This window comes from Ambystoma mexicanum, chromosome 2q (genome assembly GCF_040938575.1).
Source record: "Ambystoma mexicanum isolate Mex_15411 chromosome 2q, UKY_AmexF1_1, whole genome shotgun sequence".
Taxonomy (NCBI): Eukaryota; Metazoa; Chordata; class Amphibia; order Caudata; family Ambystomatidae; genus Ambystoma; species Ambystoma mexicanum.
In genome coordinates this window covers 1,188,931,576-1,188,955,131 of record NC_090924.1, presented here as the reverse complement: position 1 = coordinate 1,188,955,131, position 23,556 = coordinate 1,188,931,576, and the positions used below count along the sequence as shown (strand labels likewise).

Sequence of the window (23,556 nt, the reverse complement as noted above, 5' to 3'; positions counted from 1 at the left end):
ACCCACATATTTACTGGCCAATTTGCTGCATGTAGGAACCAGTTTACAACAGTAATGTATGTTGGATTTACCCATACTTGCCAACCCTACAGATTTAGTCAGTAGGCCACTGCTTTTTAAGCAGTCCTGCCACCTACAGATTTCAGTGTGTTCACCTCACCGTACTAGGATATTAATGGACAAACCATGCAGAAGCGCTTACTCCTTGACAGGTCAACCTCTCATTTCAGAATCATCCGACCTTTTCAGCATACACAATGTAACCTGGTAGAAATCCACTTACCCCCAGTTGCCACAGTAATTTCACGCAGGAAATGTCCATAAAACGGAAAAGCGAACGACAAATTCACGCTCTGAGAAGAAATACAGAAACGAAAATCAATAAACTGCAGACGTGTAAAATAGGAACAGAAAACGGTATTAATGCATTTTATACATTTTCTTTAAATTGGAGCTGTTCTGCTTCCATTGCAATTTCAGATTGAGTGGTGTTACCTGGGAAACAAAGATACGTTGCAGCAAAGTGCGTAAAACAGAGAGAAGAAAGAGGGTAAAACTAAATTAGCCTTAAAAAGTGCACAGCCGAGCATGCATACTTTAGCAATGTGTTCCTAGCATAGTGCACGGATCTTCAAGCATGCTAATCCAACAATGAAAACACTGTGCAAATTCCCTGAAATGTGCTGCCCTTTGCCCTCGTGGCTGAGGGTGTAAGGGTGAACACATCCATTTTCTTGCGTCGTTTATTTGTGTGTGGGGCTGGGTCACCCCTGCGCCCACGCGGGGTCAGGGGTCGCATTTTCAATGGCTGGATTTAACCGCCTGTCTCATAGATTCCTTGTTTTCATCTCTGTTTATTGTTGCCAGCTATTAATACTAAAAAAGAAGAAGAAAAACAATGCATATAAAGGCGTGTGCAAAGCATGAGTGTTTCTCTTTTCTTGTGGCAGTTAATTGCGTGCAGGGGCCTCGGGCGACTGCGGGAAGCATCAGCCTGTCTCCTGCACCTGGTCCTCAGGGCCATGTGAATCTTAAAGGGACACAGATATACCTCGGATCTAAGCACATCCTGTTGTGAACAGAGAGGAGTTTCGATATTTGTATGCATGCGATCATTCACAACAGTGCATCTGCATTTGCCTAAAGGTGTCTAACGGTCCGGTCTTCAGAGAATATTAATTTTAGGATCATCCTCTTCTTCGCTGATTTAAATGAGAGCAACAGCATCAGCACCAAAGGTTCTACAGAACGATCACCCAGCATAGAGAAAAGCCCATGCTCCATCAGGAGCAGCAGCTAGTGCAGTGGTGGAGGTGGCTTTGGGTGTGCTCCCAGCTGGTGCCCATGGAATCTGCACTGCCAAAGCCACCTCCACCACTGCACTCCCAACGATGTGTCACCCACGGTCACCCACTGTGCACATCGATCCCGATTCAACACTCCTTGAAATGCAAATGGTGGTGAGTCCTCTCCATCTGCCATCACACCACGTCCTTTCCTAAATAACTTGAGTACAGGAGCTGTCTGCAGACCCCGGCTCTACTCATCACCCCAGCACACAACTATTCCACATGATGCACAAATGCCTCACTCAAACTCTGTGAACACTAGCCCTCCATATACCACAAACAAGCCTGCAATGCCCACTCCACACACTCAACACTGCAACCACAAAAGATAGACCAGTGTGTCCGCAAAATCCCCACATCCTCAGCCAGACGGCTAACAATGATATAGAGCAGGATAACGCAGCCCTCCTTATGAGCACCACGCACTGTTGCAAACACAGCAGCAAGCAATGCCCCAAACAAGAACCCAATACCCACTAGCCACTGGCGCCTGTGTAGAAACAGATAAGGTTGACAATGTCAAATCAAAACGAAATATCTAGAATCAGCACAGATAAATATCCCTCAACAAGGCACTACAACTAGAGCAATGGTAATGGGGCACTTACCAACAAGCTTCAATCCAAGGAAAAAACGCACTTGTCGAACTGAGGACCTTGGTATCAAGATAACTGTTAAACACCTACCAGTTTAATGAGCACAAACCAAACCTCTAATATAATTTAGAACATATCTGACGCAGGTAAAGTCACACTGTGTTTTGTAAATTGAATTTGCGTCACCAAAAAATAGGTAGCATGGTCACCGAGAGAGGAAAGGGATTTAGTATTAATCGGTACCGTGCATTAAGATGTTAGTTACACATCGATAGAAAAGGAAGCAACCTACTCTTCTCTCTGGTGTCTGTAATTGAAAATAAGTCTTCTCAAACTCTCCACCAACCCACGGGATCCATTTGGCATAGAATGTATTTATTTTGCAGTCTTGTGCAATGCTGGTTTGCAGTGCCACTGCTTCAAAATGCATGGACAAGGTACAATGACAAGGCACAAATGGCGGCGTGCAATTATACGCAAAAACATTCAGATCGTGTAGATTATCTACATTTAGTAACGGAGGACATTCACGAGGCAATTATTCTAGTTAGGTTTCTACATGAACGTTTATGGTTTGCAATGTTGATAATTAAAGCAATGCCGCTATGGTGGTATTTACATAGTAAATGTATTTGCAAGCTTTACAAGGCGGAGTATTTGCAAGAGTTATACATACAGAAGGGAGGGTGTTAGGGCGGTGTGTGTTGGATTAAAGAACGGCAGAATCCAGGAGGTGGGGCTCTTAGCTTGTTGTGGAAATGGCGGTATGGTTTTGTTTCCGATAACCATTGGGTGGTGTTCCAATGTTTTGAGCCAAGGACAGCAAAGTAGCGGACATCATGTCTAGGTCTTTAGTATTTTGGAGTACATAGCATGTTTTTGGTATGCTGAGCTGAACTCCTGGCCTGGCTGTTTCTCGTGATGCTGAATGTTAAGAAGCACATCCTCTATTAGCAAGACGTGTGTGTATAATGCAGAGAGATTTGTAAGTGATTCTATGTTCGACAGGGTGTGAGCTCAAAGCTTTCAGCGAGGAGAAGGTGCAGTCTCAGGTTTGAGAGAGAAGATGAGACTGGATGCTCTGTTCACGGGAAAAGGTGCATTTGCTGAATGGATTCTGCAGCAGTCCGAGTAAGATCAATCTCAAGAGATAACTGCTGAACCCATATGCATGCATTTGTATTGGCCGAATCCCAAACCCTGCCCCTTAATGATAGGCTCACAACATGTGTCAAGTGTTGGCAATAAAAGGCCGTAGGATTTTATTGTACAGATATGAGTTATGGCAAATACACAATATCACATACATTATAGTATCATACTTTTGGGCACCGGGTCCTGAGGTTACCCCCTCTGACCCGTGCCACCTTCTTTTGTGCCACGACTTGTTGTGGGCACCGTACAGTGCCTTGTACTTCTTTTTGTTCTCCTCCCCTTTTTCTAGGTTGGGCGGGTTCTGTGGTAAAGAAGCAAGAAGATTTGGAAGACACTGAGTAAACACTGAACCTCCTGTTTGCTTGGGTCCCCGTTCAGGGTCCACAAACAGATTGTGTTTACTCTGAGCATGCTGCTCATCGTTATAGGACCCAGGGAGGCCCTGGGTCTTTGTTGTGTATGTGGTGGGGGATGCTGTTGTCACAACCCCCGGCCGGATAGCCGACTGTCTGGCCCCCTGGTGGGAGCAGATCTTTTGAACCTGGGCCCTGCCTGATGGTTGTTTTCCTTATGGTGCATAGCACCTTGCTGTTTGGAGGAAGGGTGAGATGACTGTTCGCACCTTACCCTTCCGTGGCTTTGTGCTGCCGAGACTGCGTGTCTCCGTAGCTGGGGGGAGGAGAGGAGCAGGCACAAAGAAAGTTGGGGCTGCCCCTCTCTCAGCTGCCGATGGTAACAGCAGTTACCCTGCCTCGCTTGTGGGATGCCCATGCAGCATTGCCCAGTGAGAGCTTTCTAAGTCATAGTTAGATACATGATAATTTACGTCATACTATTGACTTGATATAATTTTTGAGGGGAAGTTAGATTGGTTTGAGGGGTGAGTGTCAGGTTATAGACAGATAGTTTCAAGCACTGCTAGAAGGGAAATGGGCAATGATTGAGAAAGGGAGAGAAGGTTAGAGGGCCAACACAAAGATTTCAGTTGTGACCCGGTTGCAACAAATGTTATCATCAATGGTCCAATCTTGAATTTTTAGGAGGAAAGTTGGGATCAGAATACTGTTGCCGATCATGTTGTCGAATGGCGTAGCATAAGCCAAACCTGCAGGACACACCAATGCCTGGTTCACCAGTGACCTCTTAACATTACAAACTAGGAAACATGCAGCCCTAACACTCTGGGAATCATCCCAATTTGAGGAAGCTAAACTAAACTTTAAAAATCTCTCCAAAGAATACAAGCAAGCCATCATTAGAGCAAAAGCCACCTCCTTCGAAACCAGAATCCAAGAAGCTCAATCCCATCTGAAAGAGTTATTCTCCATCTTTAGGGATCTAGAAACCCCCACACCTGCACCCCAGAGCTTTAACAAGGACAAAGCCTGGTGTGACGAAATCCAAACAGCCATGCTGAACAAAATAAACAGACTCCAAACCAAAATTGATTCATCCAGACAAGCCTTGAAGACCACCCCCCCGCATCTCTGCCCCACCACCACACCACTCGGGGACCCCCCCGCCTGCTTCTCCTTCAACAAAATCGAAGAAAAGGACATAATCAACATTATGAAAACCATTAAACCATCCAAATGTAAAGGTGACACATGCCCAGCCAATATCATCAAAGAATGCGCCAATCCACTCGCACCATTCCTCACAGCCTTTGTGAATGCCTCATTTGCCACCGGCAAAGTCCCCTCATGCCTTAAAGAGGCCTGGGTAAACCCACTTATAAAAAAAAGATACCCTGGATCCCTCATCTCCCAATAACTACAGGCACATCACCACGGTACCCTTCCTGCTCAAAATATTAGATAAAGACGCATACCTCCAGGTACAAAAATTCATTGAAGACAACAAACTCCTTGGGACACGACAATCTGGGTTTTGACCAGGTCATGGGACCAAAACTGCACTACTAGATTTAAAAAATCAGATGGATGAGGCTAGAGACGCTGGCAAACCGGCTCTCCTCCTCCTCCTAGACCTCTCAGCAGCATTCGACATGGTTGATCACAAGGTCCTATGCCACCAGCTAACCTCCACAGCCAAATTCTCACCAGACGCCACCACGTGGATATCATCCCTTCTGCAAGGAAGAACTATGCAAGTCTTCTCTGACTCTGCGTCGGCCTCACCCACCATCATACTGTGTGGTGTACCACAAGGGTCCTGCATCTCGCCCACCGTCTAAAACATATTCACGCGCCCTCTGTTCCTCATTCTAGATGCACTGGGTATCTCGTATACTAATTACGCTGACGATACCCAGATCCTCTTACCCTAACAGGAGACTATGACACTGACTCGAGGACCTTAAACGACATTTACAACACAATCCAAGCTTGGATGGCAGTAAATGGTGTATGCCTGAACTCAGACAAAACAGAGTTACTTCTTGTCGGTACTAATGAGACACTCAAGAACCATGACTCCAAGTTCAGCCACTTCAGCATTGATAATATCAGAATCCTAAGCTAGTGCAGTAAAAACCCTAGGAGTATACCTTGACTCTAAACTATCAATGACCAGACACATCAATGGCATCGCTTCCACGGCAGCCTACCATGCTAAATTTATGACAGCAGCCAGACCATTCCTATCCAAAGAAAACTCCATTACAATTGCACGTGCCATCACAGGCTCAAGACTGGACTACTGCAATGTCCTCTTCCTAGGAAATTCCACAAAAAATCTGACTAAACTACAGGTCATTCAAAATAACACACTACGCGCAGCCCTAGGAATCCCTAAAAGACAGCATATTAGTGATGGAAGGAGAGAAGCCCATTGGCTTCCTATCAAAGAAAGGGTCATCTTCAAAACCCTTGCATTGACACACAAATGTATTCACCAAACTGCTCCCACCTACCTCTCTGAAAGAGTCCACCCCATCTCCACAACCAGGCCCACCAGAACGCCCTATGCAAACATGCTCACAGTGCCCAAATTTAAAAAAGCTTGCGCAGGTGGCACTAGCTTCCCGTACCTAGCAGCCACACAATGGAATGCCCTACCTCCTACACACCAAGGTGAAAGCTCACACATAGCCTTCAGAAGAGCCGCCAAAATGCTACTCTTCACCTAATCTCACCACCCACCTGTCACTCTATCATGTTCATGTACAATGTGTCTTATTCATCCAAACTGCATCATTGTAATGTACCACTACTGTAACTAAGTAAGTAACTAAACTGTAAACCTTCAAGTAACAGCGCCGCAATGCCTAGGGGCTGCCCTGTGCGCTATAAAAATGTAAAAAATAAAGTAAAATATAAATAAGGAAGTCATCTGTCTAGATCTAGAAGTGAGATGTGATTAAATTTATCATCTTACTGAAGAGCCACACAAAGACGATGACCACATATTTTATGTATTTATTGTTAATGTGTAATGCGCTTATACACAAGTGTTTCGAAGTGCAGCAAGGCAGGAGGAGGGAACTAGTAGGAGAGAAAGTAACAATCCTAATGGACCCTATGACATTCACATCATTCAAGTGCAGTAATGAGAAGTGCATGGGTGAGGGAGGAGGGGAAGTGCAGGAGCTGGGCGGGAGGGCTCTAGACAGGCAAGTGCTAGGGAGTGAGGAGGTGGGTCCATAAGTGCAAGTTAAGTGGCTGGAATGGCTCAAAGGGGTGCAAGCCAACTACACAAGTGTAAGCGGGGGTCGGGGGCAGAAGCAAATTGCAGGATGGGGGGTCACAGAGGAACAAGTGTAGAGGTAGACTGGGCAGGGGAGAGATTTAAGGGCTGGAGAGATGAGGTCCCTGGGTTTAGGCCAAGGAGAAGTCTTGCAGCCCTAGTCTGGATTAGTGGAAGGGGCGAAGGGGGGAGTTAGGAAGGTTGAGAAAGAGGCTCTGGAGACATTACATTTTTGGTGGAAGGTGGGGACGGGGTGAATGCCTCTGAGGAGATGAAGCCTTCTGAGGAGGTGAAAGCCAGTGGGCCTTCGTGGCTAGATCCAAGATGTGAGGAGACAAAGAGAGGGAGGAGTCAAAGATGACACCAAGGTTTTTTGTTTCACATGATGTTGAAGAGAGGGGGCCCAGAGAGGGTGGCCACAGAGTGGAAGGGAAAGAGGGTACAGTGGTCCCAATGAGAAGGATCACTGTCTTACTGGCATTAATGCAGAGATCATTAGTATTGCACCATGCCTGGATAGCAGACCGGCAGTCAGGAATGAGAGAGGAAGAAGAGGAGGTAGTAGAAGAGGGTAGCTTGAAATAGAGCTGGGTATCATCAGCATAACACTAAAAATTAGAAGAGAATGAGGAAATCAGATGGGCAAGATGGGGCCAGGTATATATTGAAGAGCCGGGGTGAAAGGATAGAGCCCTGAGGGACACCACAGGTGGAGAGAGAGATGGTCGAAAGGAAAGGCCCCAATTGAGCCTGGGAGGGTCGGTCAGAGAGGAAGGAGGCCAACCACTCCAGAGCCAAGTCCATGATACCACGGGTGTCACAGAGCGGCGTGATTGTGTCAGAGGCAGAGGAGAGGTTATGAAGGATGAGAATAGAAGAAGAGCTGGAGTTGAGAATAGTGAACAAGTCTTCACAGCTGTTCAGGAGAGCAGTTTCCGTGCCTATGGCTGCTGTAAAGCAGGATTGGTGGTCGTGGAGGCAACCAGCAGATTCAGTGTGGTGGACATGCTGAGAGATGGCAAGCTTTTCTGAGAGTTTGCCCAAGAATGAGCTAGTAGAGATAGTGTGCAGGGCAGGAAGGATCGGCAGAGGGTTATTTGAGGAGCGGGAGCGCAAGGGGGCATGTTTGGAGTGAGGGAAGGATCCAGTGGCAAAGGAGTGATTGCATAAATCGGCCAAGACTGGGGCAAGGGAGACAATATTGTTCTTGATATTTTTGGAAGAATAGGGGAGCACCTTTCTGGAAGAGACTTCAAAGAGCGGACTTGTCTAGAAACCTCATCAGGTGTTATAGGAGAAAAGTAAGGAAATAGATGTGGAGGGGAGAAGGGGATCAAGAGCAGATTGGAAGAAGGCGAGGGAGAAGGATGCGGAATAGAACTGAGTGAGGAGATTAATTGAGAGGCTAGAGAAGTGCAGAGTGCCAGGGAGGGAAGAGGTGAAGTGTTGACTGCAGCCGGGTTAGCAAGTTCCTTGCAGATTTTGAAGAGTTCAGCCGTGTTATTAGGGGCCACAGCGACACGTGCTTGGATATTGGCACTCTTCATAGAAAAGATGGCAAGTCGGTACTGCCTTTGGATCAGGCAGCATGCCATTTTCTCAGTGGATGTGCTCAAAGCCTGCCACTTCCGCTCAGCAACTCGGCACTTGCATTTCAGAACAGCCAGATTGGAGTCATACGAGGAGTTGCACTTGGATGCAGGCTTCAGGCAGATTCTCATGGCAGGGGTAAGGAAACACAGAGTGTTGGAGATGGAGAGTTGAAAGTTAGAGAGGACTGAGTCAAAGTGAGAGTCACTGGAGGGTGTAGGCGTGGGAGTGAAGGCGGTGGCAAAAGCGGCAGCTGACACTCACTTCAACTATCAATTGACGGACAAGGAGATGACAGTGCAGAGAGGAAGTGGTAGACCTGGCCAGGGGTCCTGTAGATGGTGGCCAGAGTCAGAGAGAGGCCAGTGGAGACATTGAGCCTGCAGACAAGGGATTCAAAAGAGGAGTTTGATAGTAGCAGGGACCCACTCAGGGAACATCACGGGGACTCAACACCCAGGCCTGTTGAGTCTTGGTTTAGAGAGGATTTTGTAACCCCCAGGGAGGAGAGTGTAAAAACTCCTGAGAGTGCTGTCCGCGAACCATGGGCCTCATTACGTGGTTGGCGGTAGCCATGGTGCTATTAGAGCTATGGCTACCCCCTTACTGCATTCTGGGTCCGGGTTCCCGAAATAGGGACTTACGAGGTCATTCCAACCTTGAAGGATCCGGTAAGTCCCCATTCTGGGAACCATTCCCCATTCCCATTCGAGCCCCCACAGGGCTCAATGGGAATGGGGATGAAGCTAATAACGGTACCGCAATTAGCTCTGAAGTCCCTTAACGGGTCCCTTCCATAACGCCTGGTAAAACCAGGCGTTCAGGAAGGGACCCGCTAAGGGACCTCGGAATAGGGTGGTAAGGGATTACCAGCACCGGTGCCCTTACCAGTGCCGGTAATCCCCTACCGCCTACCGCGTAATGAGGCCCCATTTCTCAGTGAGAGCTAGGACATCTAGGTCAAGATCCTCAAGGAGGTGGCAGATGTCAGAGGAATGTTTGATGGCAGATCGAAAATTGAGGGTAGCTAAGTGGAGTAGATAAAGGAAGTTTTCTCCTGGCTATCTTGCTTCAATAGTTGAAATAATCTTTCTAACACTGTGGATAGTACGATACAAGTTTCGCTTTTATTAGTGATAGTGTTGGATTGTTTCTCACATAACATTGATAAGCGTCAAATACACTTGAAGGCAATTGTGCGCCTTGTTTGTCAGCCGACACGTGTTTCGACCCGAAGGGTCTTTGTCAAGGCTATTGTCAAAGTTGTTGAGCCCCCTGTGGGGTCCTGGTTCTGGTATGGGCGCTGTCCTGTAGGCAGGCGTGGCTCCTGTTGGGCCCTTGTAATGTTGCAATGGACCAGAATTATAAATACATTACAATTAATTGCCTTTAACAGAGAGAGATTCCTTTCTCTACACAGACTTTTCAGATAATCAACAGTGTAACTAAGGAGGGTCTCTTGACTGTAGCTTTCCATAGCAGACATGATTAAAATGTTGCTTTTTAGTGGTGTTTAGCCTTGTGCTTAGTTGTTCCAAGGTAATAGCAGCACTCTAAGTGTAATCAATATACTTGATCCTCACCGCTGTACACCAGTGTTAGGCAGAATCATATGCAGTACCCTTTGGGAACACCACACACAATTAAGACAATAAGTGACAGTACAAATTCACCTTTGTTACAAGCCTGTACTACACAGTAAAGTGGTAGCGATGGCTGAGCATCCAGATGTATCTAAAGAGTAAAGTGAGCAGTATCAGAAGTTACACAAAGGACAGCAATTGCTATGGTTCAAACAAACACTGACTCAAGGTTTCTGAGTAAAATAATATACATTTATTTACACCATCAATTGTAAAACAGTTCACTAAGTAAAGCAACAGAAAATCTCAATCTTAATACACTACACAACACCCAATGAATTCGGGACAAGTTAAGGTCAAAATGAAGTGTGAGCAAAATGGCACGCCAGTAATTTAAAAAGGGAGGGAAAGACAAGGTTATTCAAAATCAAGCAGCACCACCAAGTAAGTAGGCAGGGCATTTTAGAAAAGGCTTACTACAATGAGGATTCAAATCAACAGGCGTGGGACAATGTTAATGGTTCAGAGTCTTTGCAGAGGATCACACAGTTCAGTGTAGTTTGCGGTTAAGTCTTTGCCAAGAGTTCGAAACGAAGTTGGTCAGAAGAAAAGTTACTTAAAAGAGTAGAGAAGGACAAGCCCTCGGATTGGCGAAGGATTTAAATCACTTTCACCGCGGTCGGACGGAAAGAACAACCGGGTTGGAGCAGTACCTTAGAAGAAGAAGAATGCTGTAGCTGAGGCAGAAGTTCCTGGCAGATCCTGCAGGCTCACAGTTCCAGAGGCGACTGTCCTGCACTGCCCAGGGAAAAAGCCAGCAACAGGGCAAAGCAACCAATAAAAGGTGCGCCCCGCAAAAACCCAAACAGCGTCTGTTCCTCCTGGGTATCCGGTTCACTGCAGCGATGCACTACAAATTTGACTAGGGGAGGGAGGCCTTGCTTGGTGTTTGGTGGATTGGTTGATCTCACCAGCTCAAGGGAAGAAAATTCCTTGCAGACCTTCTCTGTTGTCGAAGTGTAGGAGATTCGGATCTGCAGCAGGGCTTCACCGGGAGGTTCAGTAGTTGCAGCAGTCCTCTTCCTTCAGCTTCTCTCGCTTCTCTCGATCCAGTGGCGACTCTGCCTTTCAAGTCCCAGAGACCTGCTTTTTATGCAGTTTTCCCCCATTCACACAGCCTGGCTGTCAATCACACAGCAGGTTGGCTGTCCTGGCAGGACAGTCACCTAGCCAATCAAACAAGAGTGTGACTTGAGACTCAAAGGAGACCCTGTTCAGAGTGCCTAAAACCCCTCCCTCACATCCTGTCTACCTAGACTCTACCTAGACTCTCAGGCGCCTAAAGAGGGCTTCTGTGCAGAAGCCCGCCAAAGGACTTCGAACAAAGGAGCCAAACCTGGTTCGACATGCAGAGTAAAACACGAGAAAGACCTTTACAAAAGAAATGGTGAATAAATCCAGCCTGAATCAGATAAAATTAAATGGAGTCCAGCGGATTGAAGTTCGATGCTACTAACTTAGCCTAAAACAGTACCAAGGTTATTTTCATAGACCGTGGTAGGAAAAATGTGGTAGATACCACTGCCACCAGCCAAATCTTAAAGAAAGGGGAATGAAATAATGTTCCATGAGAAACAGACAAAAAGGGATAAGTATTTACCTTTTCCAGTACTCCATGTAAGATAGTTTGTACTGGGTCTGTGAATTTAAAAAGACTAATAAAGTCACTGGCAACTTTACAGCAGTCAGTCCCAGAAATTCGAGTTTAAAGTGGGAAGTCTGAAAAAGACAACCCTGTGTCACTGCACTAAAGGTGCTGTGTGACACATAGTAAAATGATGATGCCTATGGAGTAGGTGAGGCTCCACAGTCTATGAACACAATCATGTCAAACACACAGCAAAACACATGTAAGAGTGGGAAAAAAGGCTCACACTCTTACCAGGGGAAACAAATAAATCCTATAAATCCAACAAAGATGCTGATGGACTCAGTAGGTACTGGAAATAAGCCATTCTGGAGAATTCTCCCTAACACAAGCCATGTGGAGAAGGCAGGACACACCAAAAGGTGAAGGCTCCACTGGGGGAATGTAGCACATCCAGGAGCAGGACGTGATAGGTGGAGAGCACAGAACATTGCAGGACATGACAGGGTAGAACAATAAAAGTAGAAAAGATACTGCCCTGTTTGACATGAGTGGTGCACTAAAGCAAGTAGCTTCTAATCCAGTTGAGGGCTGAGCCATCGAGGCCTAGAGCAGTATGAGGTCTGTTGATGAGGATGCCTTGTAATTCGTTTTGAATGTCATTGAGATGTCTAACAATTTAAGAGTGATGTGGGAGTCTGTGTGAAAACCTTCATGGATATTTTCTCTCATGGAATGGAAGCTGAATTGGTGATATTGTGTAGGAAGAAACTGGTTTGATTGTCACGGGGTAGGTTACTAATTTCACAATGGGCTGCGAGTTGGGAAGCACTGTTTTCTTCAAGATTTTCCCTAGTTTAGGGAATGTTTAAATTGGGCTGGTAGTTATTAGGTACAGTGGAAGCTACTGATGATTGTATGAGGAGTGGAGTGATATTTGATTATTTGCGTGGGCTGGAGTTCAGTTTACTGATGAAGAAAGGATTTTGCATGCCAGTGATAGGTTAAACTAGAAGGTGCACCACACACTTCAAGAGTGAAACTGGAAAAGGGTGCCATTGTCTGGTTGAAGACCTCAGGTTCCTGATAATGGTGAGGATATCTGAGTTGATAACAGGAATGGAGTTTTGAAATGAGCAGGTATGTGGCGGCAGGAATGAGGGAATGGGAAAATCATGCTGCTTCGGGATGAATTTGACTAACCTGGTCTTGGTTAGCCAGAGGAAAGATTTGTTGAACCCTTAGTTTGCATTTTTTATTTGTAATTTGATAAAGTGAAGTTAGGTCGGATCAGACAAATACAAATTGAGTTTGATATCATGGTAGCGGTTGGTAAGAAGTGTCAGATCTTTTTGTCAATCAAATTATACATATCACTATGGTGCACTAACCACTTTAAAACTCCCTAGTTTACAACTCCACCCTGCAAATCTGGAACACAAACAGGCTGTATTTAGAGGTAGAACTCACATTTATTTAAATAAAAGAGAAGTATAGGTGGTGTACAAGAGATATGCATGGGAAGTTACCACAACAAAATGTATGTACATTGGTAGCTGATTAACAGAACTAAGAATACCCCTGCATGTGCAGATCTCACTCAGACTCAGTGCACACATGCAGTTAGTCCATCAATCTGAAAAGCATATTTCTGAGTACTTCGAATTGAAATATGACAATCTACTTTCTAAATCTACTTTCTAAACAACACAATCTAGGCCCATGTTTGCATTGTCATTTATCGGTAAGTGTCTTCAAATACCTTCCTTTGCATCAACGTAATGTTCTTTTTGAAATGACAATTTAAAACATGTTATTTTATTTTCTCCAACATCCAAAAAATTATTGGTATCAGAGAACACTTATACAGAACAATAAATGTGCTAGCCATTTCAGCTTGTATGCTTTTAGTGTATCTAATTCAAGGTCCTCTCTCTTCCATACAATGTCATTGATAACCTTTTACTGTTTACTGGGAATTCAATCAGTCTCTATGGAGGGGAAGGGTTTCAACTAAGCTCCCTTTCATCCAAATATGTCTCTTTTTAAATAACTACTAATTCATTGGTTTTAATTTAATTATCCACTGCCAGACTAATATTTGTAGTAAACCGGTTGATAGCCCCAGTCTCTGACTATACCTGTGAACACTGCAGAATTCCATTTATTTAGCTATGAGTTACACAATTTGATAGTCTTGGTGTAGGAAGGTACCATCTCTATTACACTGCACACACTTCACAGAGAAAGGCAAACATGCTACTGGTTCTTGTTGAAAGGTAATGTAATTTGGCTTTGAATACAGTGGACACAGGATAAACTTCACATTAACAAGCTACAGTACTGTGTCCCCATTGTTTTGGTAATAGTTTATAAGCCACTGCATGCTGTAAACTGCACACAAAAATGTGCTGTGTTGTATAATAAATATGATTTCACTTGGCTTTAAATATAATGAAAAAGAAATGTATTTCGTAATGAACAATTAAAGCCTTTTATTTGATACATGTCTCTTTAGTGCAATCCCTCTCAGCCCACCTACTCTTGGTACTTATTAGAGAAATAATTCTAGAGGGCCTATTTCTAATTACATTTGAGGAATGTTCATAATCACCTTTGAATAATTATTTAAGGCACAGAGTTATCCAGCCCTCTTCTTACCTTTTTCGATCTCTAGGAAATCAGGTCTGCCTCAGATACAATCTGCTGTAGACTTTCTCATAAAAAAGTTCCCTTCTCCTCCAGATATTTTCCAAGCTCAGCATACATCATATGGAACAGGGATTCCCCTTTCAGCAGCGTTCACAATCCTAGCTCTTCTTTTAATTCCATGGGTGTTTCCACTTATATAATGTGTAATATTCCACTACTATGCCTTTGTGACATTATACATTTTCATTGGGCAAGTATTTCTATTGACTTGCTTAGCAGGCACACACTCCCAGAGAAGACACACCTTAATTTGAATAGATTGACCATATTTCTGGACATTTGGCAGGTTGCAGATGCACACTTTGGAAACTCAAAATATTATTGTTTCCATATCTCCTCAATGCAGCTTGATACATTGATGGAATATAGATTTCAAGACTCCCATGACCCCCACAAGTTCAGACTTGAAACAATATGTGCTATGAACAATGATAGTTATTGATATTTATAATTGTATTACTTTTGAATAATTCTACATATATCCTGTTTATAGTAATTTTATAGAGGAGAGTCTCCCAGTTCGTAAACATCTTTTCTTTTGGATCTAAATCCTAGCACTATGGTATTAGAGCCAAAACCTTATTGTAAATGTATGAAATAGCTGGAATTGTGATAATGGAAAACCTTGTTCTGGCATGAGGAGTAATGAGGACAGCTATAAAAAGCCCCTTTCATAAAGCCTTCTGTCAATGATTAATGCATTTAGCTAACACCCTCTTTTGATATCAAATACTTTCCTTCATTGTAGATGATAACATTTATGGGAGGCCATCAAAGTTTGGGATTTTAAAAACAACAATCTACATTTCAATTACTGAGGTAGGACAGCAGACCTGCTGATATGTGAGCATTTCAGATCTTTATCATTAGGAGTACCAGGGATTTAACTCTTTTGGTGTATTTATTAGCTATATACCTAAACACATTATCCATTTATAGTACTAAACTTAATGGACTAGATTCTCAGAAATGTGTCAAAGCTAAAGAAGTGCATATAATGCACCTTGACTCGTTTGAGCCACTTTCAGAAATGCTCGGGTCACCTTAGTCACCTGAGTATTTCAGCAGGGGCAGCAATAGTAACACAATAATCTGCTGTCCAGCTCCTTTGCATACTTCAGTGTCAGGAGAGTGCTTTGGCAATGATATATGATATGCTCCAAGCATTTCCATCCCAGTTTGTGAGAGGAAAATGAAGTTGTGACAACCTTGGTCTACACTGCACCGCACTTACACAAATAAATATGAAAGGGTTAAAAATAACCCTACCCTGGTTTGCACCTCCCTCTGTGTGTGTTTCAAGAGACGCAGGTGGATGACCCTCCTTTCTGGGTATTTAAAAACTCATCTTGCTTGTGAATTCACAGTGCACTTTTAAATGCCTGGAATTGCCCCCTGATATGTTCAGATGCTCAAAGGGGAGGAAAAGGGCATCTGAACATGCAGCAGCCCTTTGAGAATGACTCTGCTCCTGGCATATTCCATCATTTTCACCAAAAAATGATTAGAGAATGTGTCGCAATGTTTTTTCTGTGATGATTGGATAAGCACTGTTTTGACTGTGTGCCCTGAATCATACCGGCATGTCATTTTTATCATTTGAAAGGATCATAAATCAAATGATGATGTCACTTTCTCATTTGAATACAGGTAGAGAAGAGGTGTGAAAGTGTAAACTAAGTCACTGCCCTTCATGTGCTGGACAGACATACTTTCATATGGTGACTTGAGCTGAAGTAAAACATCTATGGTCTCCCCAGAATGTTACAGTTGAAAACCATTAAGATGGAACAACAGTTTATGAAGTCGCTATTGGAACATGGTGTTTTCTTTAGGTGCTTATTGATTTGTATTTGTATTTGTATTTTATTGTTTATATAGCTCTTTAATCCAAAGTGCTTTACAGTTTAACAACACGGGTACATTAAACTTATAACATAGAAGCGGAGGAAGAAGAATGGAGGGGAGGGGACAGAAAAAAGGGAGAAAGCGTAGGAAGTGGTGGGAGTTAGGTGGGAGGATGGAGATCATGGGGAGACAGGTAAGATAGAGGGATGAGGAAGAGAGTATTAGAAGGAGAGAGAAATGGTGTCAGGGAGGGGAGTGGAGAAGGAGTGCTTTCAAGGAGGAACAGAACGAGGAATGGGTGGAAGTGGAGCGGAGAGTGAAAGGAAGGGAGTTCCAATGGAGGGGGGCAAGGAGCTGAAAGGAGCGGAAACGAGAGGAGACACAAGGTGGTGGGGCAGTGTCAAGTAAGAAGATATCTGCATAACGAAGGGGGTATGAAATGAGAGAAGATAGGAGAGGTAAGGCGGGGCAAGGTCATGAAGAGATCTACAGACAAGACAAAGGAAGTGAAATTTAAGTTGGAAATGGAACGGAAGCCTGCCAAGGCTGGAAAATGAGTTGGAGATGGAATCATGGTGAGAGAGAAGACAGAGGGTACGGATGGCAGAGTGGTAGAGGGATTTCAGTGGGGCAAGATGGGAGGCAGGGAGACCGAAAAAGGGAGAAGAACAGTAGAAAAGGAGATTAAGAGCTTGGTAGCATGGAAGGTGAGAGAAGAACTGACTTTACGGATATTGAAGAGGTCGTAGCGACAAGAGCAAGACGTAAGGGAAATATGGTGAGTAAAGGACAGGGATGAGTCAAAGTAGATTCCTAGATTCTGGGCATAAGAGGAAATCGGAAGATTATATGGGGTAAAATGAATAGACGAATGGGGGAAGGGAGGAGGAATTGTGTTTGAAGGGAAGAATAAGAACTCAGTCTTGTCAGTATTAAGAGAGAGATAGTAAGAGGACATCCAATTTTTTATGGTGGTGAGACAGAAGGAAAGATTTAGATGTAGGTCAGGAGAGAAGGAAGAAAAGGAGAGGAAAAACTATCATCAGCGTAGAAATGGTAAGAAATACGAATGATGAAATGAGAGGAGCGAGAAGTGAAGTATAGAGAGAGAATAAGAAGGGTCCGAGGGTGGAGCCTTGGGCAACGCCCTAGTCCAGACGGAAGGTGGAGGAGGTATGTCCGCCCCAAGAGACGGTGAATGAGCGGTGTGAAAGGTAAGAGGAGAGCCAGTTAAGGACTGAGCCTTGGAAGCCAAAGGAGGAAAGAGTATTGAGAAGTAAGGGTTGTTCGACAGTATCAAAAGCAGCGGAGAGGTCGAGGAGGATGAGGATAGATGATTGCTTAGCATAGCGAGCGGTAAGTAGGGAGTTAGGGACACAAGTAAGAGCAGGTTCAGTGGAGTGTTTGGGGCGGAAGCCAGATTGAGATGGAGGAAGGAGAGAGTGGTTAGAGATAAAGGTCGAAAGTTAGAATAGGCTAGGCGTTCAAGAAATTTAGGGAGAAAAGGTAGAAGTGAGATTGGGCAACAGTTAGCTGTAAGAAGGGGATTAGTAGAAGGTTTTTTAAGGATAGGGATAATAGTGGCATGCTTGAAGGCCATAGGAAAGGTGGCCGTGGAGAGACAAGTGATGAAGAAGGAGGTTAAATAGGGAATAAGAAGGGGGTAAACCTTGGGAATAAGAAGGGTAGGGATGAGATCAGAAGGGGCGGCGGTGGGGTAGGATTTAGTTAGGAGGAGCACAAGGCCTATTGCGTGTAACACTTCACGCACACCCCCCAAATACACACAGGCACCCCATCCAGGCCACGCCACAGGGGGGGTGCTTTTTCTACGCTATTTATCTGGCGCGAGCGGGGTATGTGTATTCAGAGGGGTGCGCTGGGAGTTTTACATGCATTTCGGCTGCCACGGGAGGGGTACGTGTATTCTGGGGCATGCATGGGAAGTTTTACATGCGTTTTCGTGGTTGGGGGGCTGTATGCTGGTCCACTGGCCTTTGCGCCATGTACTGGATTTGTGGTCATGGCGCACGGGGCGGGTTGGGGGCGTAACTGGCGCTGCTGCAGGGTCGCTGCACCACTCTGCGGAATGGCTGCTTATGGATGTTGAAATCCATGAATACGCTGTGCGCTGAAATGGGTTTTGGTGCACACGGCTGGCGCAGACTGCCGCACGTGCAAACTGTGCGGCAGCTGCGTGCGCCACTTGTGCACCGAATTCTATGAATTACCCCATTGATGTCTAGGTTTGGAGTCACTATTGGCCCATCCAGATACTGCTAATAATCAGAGTGTATTGGTGGTAAATGAAGCGCCCATATGACTAGGCCCAGAAATATATGCTTTCGTAAGTGTGAGGAAGCAATCGAGCTAAGGAGTACCTGCAGAAGAAAAAATATTCAGGGCACCTAAACTAATCTTAAGCAAGTAGAGCCCTTTTTGAAATCACTATATATCCATTTCAGGTAGGCATACTACCATTGTCAGAGGTTATCATTTTTGATGAATGCCCTTTTTGCCTGCTTTGCTTTCTTTGTGGCACACCTATTCAATGCCGAGAAAGTAATGATGGAGAGCAGTTATCAGCAAGAGTTAGTTAAGGAATAACTTTTGGCTTTTTGTAAATAAATGAAACAAGAACCTGTGACTTTGCCAGTTGCTAATCTTATAGTATATGCATGGGTTAAATATATTCAAGTGTTGACGTTTACCTGCAGAGTTTTCTTTAAAAAGGTTCATCTCCTCGAGGAGTTTTTGGACCTCGAAAATCTAACTACATATACAGGTTTTGCTCATTTTAATATTTTGGGATTTCCTCCATGCATGTTTTTTTAAACTATTTGCCTTTCTGGTGTGTATTTGTCAGCTTCTTGTTCCCTCGACAATCGTTGATGTATTTAAGATGGATGGAACATTGGAATTTTTCGTTCACATTAGTATATGAGTAACTATGTTGTTTATGTTTATGTTTCAACGTGTGTATTGCACATCTCGGTACCCAAGGGCGTAAGGGCGCAGACAGAGAGACAAACGCAACAGAGAACATAACCTATGGAATCTAAGGGACTAGTACACTGGCTCCGAATATATTATGTCAATAAGGCAACGTGGAGGGGACAGAAAAAAGGGAGAAAGCGTAGGAAGTGGAAGACTAATAATAAGGAATAATAAGGTCTTCAAGTTTTTCTTAAAAACTTCAGTAGATTCAATAATTCTGAAATCAGGAGGCAAGGCATCCCATGCTGCTGGGGCTGCAGCACTGAATGCGCTGTTTTGGTTTTGGTTATGGTTAACTTGCAAGAAGAGATATTTAAGACATTTGCATTATTTGATCTAAGTGATCTTATGCATTGTTTCTTTTTGATTGCTTCCATTTAGTATAGAGGCATTTGACCTTTAAGGCATTTATGGGTAATAAGAATCAGCCTGAAGCGTACTCGTGCCTGCACTGGTAACCAGTGAAGGCAGGTACACTAGAGGGGCAGCCCATAATGGCGGAACCTAAGGCTGAGGTTAGCAATACGTCACAGGGAGGGGTAGCCGCCTAGCAAAGTTGAGACATACTATAACTTCTGTATGTAGTTAATTATATTGAAATTGGCGGTGTATGCGACAATTCACCAATGATTCATCCTAGTGATGTAATCTAGAACCCCCTAGGGGGTGGACAAGACAATATAAATTGTATTGTGTGAGTGTGCTCTATGTGATGTAAGAGAAACCACTTTTTTGAGGTGCAGTTTTTATTGGTCCTAAATGTGTATGTGTTTGTTTTCTCATGCCTTGTTTTAATGATGTGTGTACATTGTTATTGTGGTTTAAGGACAGAACCAAAACAAACTAACTTGTTCCTGCTGATGATGATGATGATAAGTTTAGTTAGTTATGCTCAGGGAGAATGACTATTATTAGTAAAAGTTAACTGTCATAGTGGTTAAAACCCCCAGCATTGGCATTTCAACTATTCTTGCATGTCATGAGAAACAGCTGATCATGCTGATGTTTCCACACATCAATTCCAAGGGGGCTGGGGGGCAAGGTGCCACTAAAGCTTCTGAAGGCTTATCGCAAAGAATTGAATGACTCAGAAGTGGCGGGGCCTTGGAAAGTGCTTTGTTCATGATATCCTACCAACTTAACAGAAAAAAGAAAAGCTACCAGTGCTGCCAGTGCTCCCACAGCCTAACACTGTCTTTCTTCATCTGTAACTGAGCATTAACACTTGTTACACTTGTTCTCCTCAAATTCAGATTCACACGAATATTTGCTGAGCTGAAGGAGAGGTAAGCATTTATTATAGGCTTCAATTGAGGTAGATGTGAGACATTAACATATGATGTAGCTCTGGGAGAGGGGGAAAACAGAAAGAGAATGTAGCTGTGTGAGAAGTATGGTTTAGCCATAGATTGATATCACCCATGATCAAAAGCTTGAATTGGTTTTCATGGAAGAAAGAAGAAAACTAGAGGGATTCACTGAGAGTTTTTCAATCCTGGTTGGAGGTTTATATATAACCAACACATGTGGATTCTACGTTCAATCCAATTTTGAACGCAGAGAGCTTCAACCCCATTCATAATATGTCCTTTGGCTTCCCATATGGTGAGTGACAGCCTATTGATAAGGGCTATGCCCCCTCCTGCCCTCCTTCCTATAACATCTAAACATACCATATCAGGGAGTTATGGCCAAATTAAGCAATGGAGCTGTGGCCGCATATGCCCAGGTTTCTGATATGGCACACACATCTATGCTATTCTCTTCTATATGCGTGGCCACCTCAGTAACATGCTTCACTAGCGATCAGAGTGCAGATGATTATTGATCTATTAGTTCTGAATATTGTTGTAAAAGGGCAGTAATGGTCAGGGGCCAGCTAGCAGAGGAGGATCATTGATCACTCAAGAATTGTTGAGACGCATGTCATGTGACAAGTGCAAAACTCCTGACAATGCGTGACTAGTACAATCTCTCCCCCTTAGGTACATATCATGACAGTCGTGTGTGCCCTGTTACGTCTGTGCGCTGCCACCCAAGTGTATGTAGAATGGAGTTAGCTAAGCTATGCTAACATGCATGGTTGTTGCGTGATGCATGTATTTCTAAGGTGGTATGGTTTCAGGTAATTTACCAATGCCCATTCATGGTGTTGCAGTAATCTCTCCTTTAAGGTTGTAGGGAGCTATTTGTGAGGAGCATGGAGTAATCTAGACTGCCTCTTTCCCAGTATTAGGGTTAGGATATGTCTCGAAAAAGCTTCTAAGTCTGCCAATATGGTATTTGCATTATTGGGGGATGTTGTCCTAGCCCAATTGAAATCACTAGAGGGTGTCCGCTGGTCATTATAATTAATATCAGTAAGGTGTGATATATCACATTGCTGGGTCTCCGTGATCGGCACCAGCCTGCTATGGGCCACTTTCTCCTTCCAAATCGAGCCACTCATGTGTTAGACAACGTGGTATGGACATGTGTGTTAGTAATACAAGTAGGATCTATTAAGATGTTTGCATTTCTTTGATTTATAGAGCAATCAGTATCAAAAATACCTTGTGCAGCAGCAATTGCAGCCAATACCTCTGTGATTCCCATGTTCGCGAGGGAGCACTTTCAGCCCTTGCCAGCCCTGCACGGACTTGCACAGACTTGCTTGACCCGTCTGCGCCGACGCGTTCGCGCCAGGTTTCAGGGGGAAGTATGTGCCAAAACTACTACTTCTTCTAGTAAATGTAGTTTTGGTGCGTAGAGTGCGTGCAGATTAAGATATGTACTCCGATTCAACTCGGACTGTACACAAGGTAAGAAGTATGTATTTTGTGCGTAATCTAAAACGTTATCTAAAATGAATCTAAACATGATTAATAGCGCAGGTGATCACGCAAGTATCAGCAAAACAGGATAGTTCAAAGTTAATCTATTTCCTTCTTCTGTATAAATGGTGACTGCAGTGGCGTCAACAACTTAATAACATTCCCATGGCTTATGAAGCAATGGCAACACATTCCTCTTATAACATCACAGAATGACTGCCATCAAAAGGGAACACTCTTTCCCTGTTTGTGCTCTGGGCAAGAACATATATTTCCTCTGAGAACCTACTTAAGGTCACATTTTCTGTAAAGATAACCCTGCACTTCCAACAACGGATAGATAAAGGCTGAACAACCATTGTTCATTATATTAACATTACTATTTGTACATTTTTACATATGTTGCTGTTTGCTTAAATCATTTTGCAATGTGGGAAGGAGATGCAGCTTCATTCGAATGGTGTGTCCATCTCCAGTCCAGATTGAGTATCCCTTATGCTTGGATGGACATAGAGCAGGAGAAGAAGCGTTATACTAGTTTCCTACTCATTCCCCAGGGAGCTGTCTCTAAGACATTGATGGCAAGAACACACATGATCAGCTTCAGCTTGAGAAATGCAGAACTGGAGAACCACATTTCACATTGGAAATGGAAACACCATAGGTATGTAGGTTTCTCTCCTGCTTTACTTGCATATATATATGCCTAAACTAGTATGTGAGATACAACTTTGCTTCTGTATCACTTATATAAAATGAATAGCATCAGTCATGCTGTAAACAGGGAATAACCTAAATTCCATGAAGTTACACAGGTTGCCTACATCCCAAGAGCAAAGCTGTTTGTCTTGTATAATAACCCAGTATCCTGACACTAAGTACCCTCCCTTGATATGAGGATTAGAAACAATACTGTGAGGGGTGATGCAGGTCCCATGGGCGAGTATTTTAATTGTGTTTCTATTTATTTCCACTAGTTAAGAAAACATACACCATAGAGTAGTTTCTTGGTGCTAATTTGGGTTCAGGAGTGAGGGGAAAAGCCAGGTTAATTTGCGGCAAAAAGTAGAAAAGGAAGAGCAGAGATACCGGTCAAAAAGGAGACCTCTCTACATCGATGAAGCAAGAATTGAAAAAAGAAAAAGTCGTTTTTATGCTCACATTTGACACTAGTTATTACTAAAATTCTAAGATTAAGTGAACAAAGGGTTTGAACCTGGGTAGTAAAGTTTAATCCTTGTGGTGAGAAAAGAGGGAACTACATTGGGAAATTAGCAGAAAACAAAAGACAGTCCAAAGAAGGTTAAAATGCACACACTGCCCACTCGACTGACAGTCAGGACAATTTAATGAGAAACTGGAATTCTGATAAAAATGCCAAAGATCAAAGATTGGCTGAGCTGCAGAACATTTAACAATTTGAAGCCACTGGAACTGAGAGACAGGAAGGCCAAGATAGAGTAAGAATAATCAAGATTGGATAAGTGTGGAAGATATGAGCACAATGAAAAATAAAAGGGATGAACTGCAAAAGGAGACAAAGATAATAACAACAAGAAGATGAGATGCAGCCACGCCGATTAGAAAAAGAAAGGCCAAGAGATGATTGCCACAATA

At 43.8% G+C, this 23,556-nt stretch overlaps 1 protein-coding gene across 1 annotated transcript in view; it reads right to left on the bottom strand.

The window, feature by feature from the left end:
• PLXDC2 (plexin domain containing 2) overlaps positions 1–23,556 on the bottom strand; it is a 1,961,518-nt gene that overhangs the window by 854,911 nt on the left and 1,083,051 nt on the right. Inside the window, exon 4 of the mRNA XM_069648589.1 lies at positions 284–353. Coding sequence (XP_069504690.1) covers positions 284–353 — 70 coding nt within the window. The remainder of the gene's footprint in view (positions 1–283; positions 354–23,556) is intronic.